The sequence below is a fragment of the Eptesicus fuscus genome, chromosome 16 (genome assembly GCF_027574615.1).
Source record: "Eptesicus fuscus isolate TK198812 chromosome 16, DD_ASM_mEF_20220401, whole genome shotgun sequence".
NCBI lineage: Eukaryota > Metazoa > Chordata > Mammalia > Chiroptera > Vespertilionidae > Eptesicus > Eptesicus fuscus.
The window spans coordinates 56,358,523-56,363,634 of NC_072488.1; the positions used below are offsets into that span (position 1 = coordinate 56,358,523).

General features: G+C 55.6%; 1 protein-coding gene across 1 annotated transcript; it reads left to right on the forward strand.

Annotated features, from left to right (window-relative positions):
- The first annotated feature begins 1,939 nt into the window (after window positions 1-1,939).
- Window positions 1,940-4,890, forward strand: IL36RN (interleukin 36 receptor antagonist). The gene is made up of 4 exons (XM_008160252.3): window positions 1,940-1,968; window positions 3,258-3,343; window positions 4,361-4,488; window positions 4,666-4,890. The coding sequence occupies exons 1-4, from the start codon at window positions 1,940-1,942 to the stop codon at window positions 4,888-4,890; spliced, it is 468 nt and encodes a 155-aa protein (XP_008158474.1).
- Window positions 4,891-5,112: the final 222 nt, after the last annotated feature.

The window sequence follows — 5,112 nt, forward strand, 5'->3', positions numbered from 1 at the left end:
TCTAGGCAGAAGGAGGAAAGAGTGAAGCCATGGTGTGTCCTGGGCACACGGTGCAATTCACTGGGGCCAGGGGCTCAGAGCAGGCAGCCTGGGGAGATGGCATTTTACCTTTTTAGGTGAAATAATATCCACTTCTGTATAGTCACTTTGCAAACAAAAGCCCGTTTGCTTAAAGTCATTTTGCCTATAGACCAACGCCTTCGGCATTTCTTTCTGGTTTTATTACTTTTTGCACTATTTCAGTGTCATTTTTGTTTGGTCAGTTTAATAATTTTGTAATAAGGTAACCTCTACACCTTTTATTTTTCTGAAAGGGGTTTATCACATTAGGGGCATTATATGAATGATAGAAGATTATTTTCTAACTTTTGAACAACTTCATGTTTTATTTATCCTTGAACACTTTAAGGATCATTTAGCCCATAAGCCTGAACACAATTAAAAAAATTTATGCCTTAACAGTCAATGATTATCACTGGCACTCAAGACATAATTAGACTGTTTATTATTAGGCTTGGACCCTTACCTTTCATTCAGATCGATCACAGAGAGTATATGAATGAATGAACACTGCCTGAATCATTACACAGCCACATATTATTTTACCAGTTAGGGACTGAAGAAAGATCAATCACAGAGAGCATGAAATTGATTTTATTTCCTAAGGAAATCCTCAGACAAACGAGCCAAGAAGCTGATACAAATATGTTTGTCACAACTCGATTTCCAATAGCAAATGATAAGCACAATGCAAAGGACTAATGATGATTGATTACTATAAGTATGTGATGCTGCCTCTATACCAGTGGTCGGCAAACTGCGGCTCGCGAGCCACATGCGGCTCTTTGGCCCCTTGAGTTTTTAACAAAGGCCAGCTTAGGAGTACCCTAATTAAGTTAATAACAATGTACCTACCTATATAGTTTAAGTTTAAAAAATTTGGCTCTCAAAAGAAATTTCAATCGTTGTACTGTTGATATTTGGCTCTGTTGACTAATGAGGTTGCCGACCACTGCGCTATACAATGGAATACTAAACAGCTGTTGAATGCGAGGACATCATTATTTACGTTTGGTATGGCAAGATGCTCTGCGGTTTCGCTACATGAGCAGCAGGTTGAAGAGTGTAGGTCCTGCGATGCAGGTGTGTGAGGGCCGCAGGCAGCTCCCCGTGTGCAGAGGAAAAGCTGTGCGTATGGGGTTTCTGGCCGTGCTCTGGTAGCGAAGGCACACTTTTTTCTTCTTTGCTGACCTGGATTTTCAAGTTTTTCTACAATGAATATGCAGACTTACACATCTAAGCAGGAGAGCCCCACCTCCAGCACCTTCCACAGGCCTGGGGGATTGAGGGGAGGAGGGAAGGGAGGGAGAAAGGGAGGAGAGAGGGAGAGAGGGAGGGAGAAGCAGGGAAGGTAGGAGAGAGGGAGGAAGCGGGGTTGTGAGTCTGCTTTCCCTGAGTTGCTTCTGTGCTGACACTTTTGGGTCTGGAAGGGCCTGAGGTCCAGGAACCCAGTGTTCAGGGGGAGCTGGAAACCCTGGAAATGTTCAGAATTGCTGGGAGGAAGACTGTCTCCAGAACTTTCCTTCCCTGGGAGAGAGGGGGTGTGAAGCCGCATGGGGAACCCTGCTCATCCTGTCTGGGGCAGTTTCAGGCCCCTCCCTGGCATGTTATTAAAGGCCAGGCCTCCTGTGCTGCCCGGTCCCCGCAGGAGCAGGCAGACCCGGTGGCTCTGCTGGGAGAAGGGGGTGCTCTCAGGTGTCCCCTGGAGCTCGTTCCATCCTTCCAGCAGGACCGGGGTTCTCTCCTGACCCCAGACCAGGATCCCCTGATCTGTGGGGGCTGCTCACATGCTGGGGGTCGGAGGCCGCTGCCAGCTCAGCCTGTCTCCTCCTAATACCAGTTATTTCGCGACAGGACGGTCCTCACGCTGAAAGGCAGGATGGTTCTGAATGGGGCCCTGTGCTTCCGGTGAGTATGGGCCTCGGGGCTGGCCGTGTCCTGGGGGACCGCGCAGGTGCCTGCTGTCCAGCCTTTTCCAGGAGGGATGGGCCTGGCCCAGCGGAGCTGTAGCTCCCCAAGCTGGGTGGGCAGCAGGCCATTGCAAAATGCCCTCCCCCAAGCCCCTCTTTCCCCCTCCCTGCTGCCTAAGACACATTCTTCTAGCCCCTCCCGGGGCAGCCCCTCAGGGGCTCCTCTGTGGGCAGAGGGACAGGGGCCCCCTCTGTGGAGCTGCAGCCTCCTGCGTCCATATTGAGATCAAGTCAGGAGACCGCCTGAGCCCTGCTGTCATGCCCACGGCGCGACCAGGCATCCCCGGCCCCTGCCCCACTGGCCCTGCTGCCTTTGGGACAAAAGAACCACAGCAACAAAACGACTGTCAGGCAGTCTGCCCTCTGGGGTGCACGACAGGGCCTTAGGCCACGCTCTGGACATTGTAGCCATGAATGACACTCGTCCTCACTCTCACTGCACTCAGAGCCTCGACAGCTTTTCCCAAAGTGTGTTCCGTGGAGCCCAGTCCTGCGAGCTGCTGTACACAGGGGATTTCCTGACAGAGTGAGTGCGGGACATGTTTTTTATGGCTCCATGTGAGTGGCAGCGTCTGAGGAACTTTGAGGCAGAGATTTGTCCATATTAACCGACACCGAGCCAGGTGTACACAGTGCACTTTATTCCACGTGGCGTCTGGGGAACCCCCGCTGGACACACCTTCACCTCACAGGACGCCAGGGAATCAGCTGAGCTCACAGAAGAGAAGCCCATGTGAAAAGTAAAAGGAAAGCATTTTACATGAAAGATATTCGGACGGCGGCAGGGCGTCTGTGGCCGAGCAGAAGGAAAGCCCCTGATGTCTTCAGTGACGACTGAGGGTGGGATTTTCATCTGGGAGAGCCGGGCATGTCGAACTCACTGTCTTCGCGTGTGATGGGCAGACCGGACCCTGGGGTGAGCGGTTTGTCCACTGCAAGTCGGCAGCCGTGGTGCCGGAGCAGGACGGGGACCTGGGACTCCAACTTTCCAACATGACACACAGGGGCTGCTTGGTGTAGGAAAGACTGGATAGGGTGAAGGAGAGAACCCCAGGTTCTGTGGGAGGCTGAGGGGCCAGTGGGGCCGGAAGAAGGTCGCGCCATTCCTTTGGCATAGCGGGCAGAGAAGGACAATGTCTGGGACTGGGGAACTCCGGCGCGCGGCAAGCTGGACTCCCCCCTCCCCTCCCACTTCCCTGACTGAGTGTCATTGTCCTGCTGTTCCAGAATGAAGGATGCAGCATTGAAGGTGCTTTATCTGCAGGATAACCAGCTGCTGGCCGGTGGGGTGCATGCAGGGAAGGTCGTGAAAGGTGGGTGGCAACAGACCCTTCTTCCCTAGGGCTCTGCTCTGAGGGGAGGGGCTGGGAGGTGCTTAGAACAGCCTTGCAAGACCCAGGCCTGACACAGTAGCCAGGGCACCCTGAAGCCCGGCTCCTCGCAAGGACAAAAAGGGTGACACCTCCCTGCAACGCGAGACATGTGCCCAGTGCCACCTGGCGCCACTGTGCGGGGGGGGGGGGGGAGCGGGCTGTTTTTTAAGACAAATGCTTTGTCCTACCCTCACAGCTGGACTTAGGCCACACATCCTTTTCCTGGGACACATCCGGTGCTGGGAGGACCCGGCGGGCTCCCTGGGCCTTCATTCCCATGGGGGCGGGTTTCTGACCCTTTACCCTGGGTCCTCTCTGCTCTAGGGGACCCCTGGTCACTCAGAGTGGCAGGACCCTGAGAGCTGGTGGCACCCCTGGCCTGGTGCTTACTCATTCTGTGCCACACATGGCGAGCAGCAGGCCCTTCTCTCTGCAACAGCCCTCACCTGCCCGCCTGGGACAGGCTCGCCGGGCCTGGGGCCAGGCAGACCCTCTGCGAGGCTGTATGTGTGCACGCATATGTATGCATGTATCTGAGTGCCTGTGTGCACACATGTGTGCATGTGGGGGGAATGGCACAGAGGCTTGAGACCCTGTCCTGTTCTTAGGCATCTCCCAGGGGTAGAAAAATGTTCAAGTAACTCTGAGGAGAGGCTGAGTGTGGAGGGGTATTAAAGGCGGAGGTCAGGTGTCCTGTGAGGGCTGGTGAAGGCTTGAGGATTTGATCGTGGGCAAGAAGGTGGGTGAGGGGGTGGGAAGTGGTACAATGTGCTGTGTGCCTTGATGTCTTTGGGCCAGCTGGCAGGAGAGCACCTTTCCCCACATGACAGCTGCTGAGGTTCGGGGACAGCACGCCTCACAGAGACCTGCTCCCCCAAGTCCACGACGGGGGGTGGGAGTGGGGGAAGAGTGGGAGGGAAGGCAGGCAAGGCCCTGCATCTGGCTTCCTTCCTCTAGGCGAGGAGATCAGTGTTGTCCCCAATCGGTTTCTGGACGGCAGCCTCTCTCCAGTCATCCTAGGCGTCCAGGGAGGGAGCCAGTGCCTGTCGTGTGGGACCGGGCAGGAACCGACTCTGAAACTAGAGGTGAGTCCTGTGGGCTCCACTGAGCAGCCGATGCTGGACCCCTGGGGCCGGGCTCCCGAGGCCAAGGCCGAGCGCCTCTCCCACCAGCTTCTGTTATTGCCCTGTGTCCCAAGCCCTCGTCCCAGCCCTCCTGGCCGCTCCACTCACACCCTCACCTGCTGTGCCCTCTGCCTGCAGCCAGTGGATATTATGGAGCTCTACTGCAGCCCCGAGGGTTCCAGGGGCTTCACCTTCTACAGGCGGGACACGGGGCTCACCTCCAGGTTCGAGTCGGCTGCCTTCCCGGGCTGGTTCCTCTGCACTGTGCCCGAAGCGGACCAGCCTCTCAGGCTCACCCAGCTCCCGGGGGATGCCAGCTGGGACCACCCCATCATGGACTTCTACTTCCAGCAATGTGACTAGGGCAACCCATCTCCCAGGACTCGGGGACAGAGCCCACAAGGGTGAGTGGAGGAGGAGGAGGCCCAAGCGACCACCCTCCTGTTCTCGGGCCCCCACTTGACTGACTCAGCACATGGCCAGTCTCCCGTCTCCTGGTTCCCAGTTTGCGTAAATCCTTCTAGATTTGGCGATTAGTTCAGTTTCTTTCCTGCTGGGTGGTGCTCCTGGTATGGAACCTTGCAA

What these genes read in the sequence shown, in the direction of transcription:
- IL36RN (XM_008160252.3), top strand. Translation starts at nt 1,940, where the DNA reads ATGGTTCTGAATGGGGCCCTGTGCTTCCG. An exon ending in TGCAGGGAAGGTCGTGAAAG is followed by an intron (nt 3,344 to 4,360) that starts GTGGGTGGCAAC and finishes TCCTTCCTCTAG; the next exon opens with GCGAGGAGATCAGTGTTGTC. An exon ending in AACCGACTCTGAAACTAGAG is followed by an intron (nt 4,489 to 4,665) that starts GTGAGTCCTGTG and finishes CTCTGCCTGCAG; the next exon opens with CCAGTGGATATTATGGAGCT.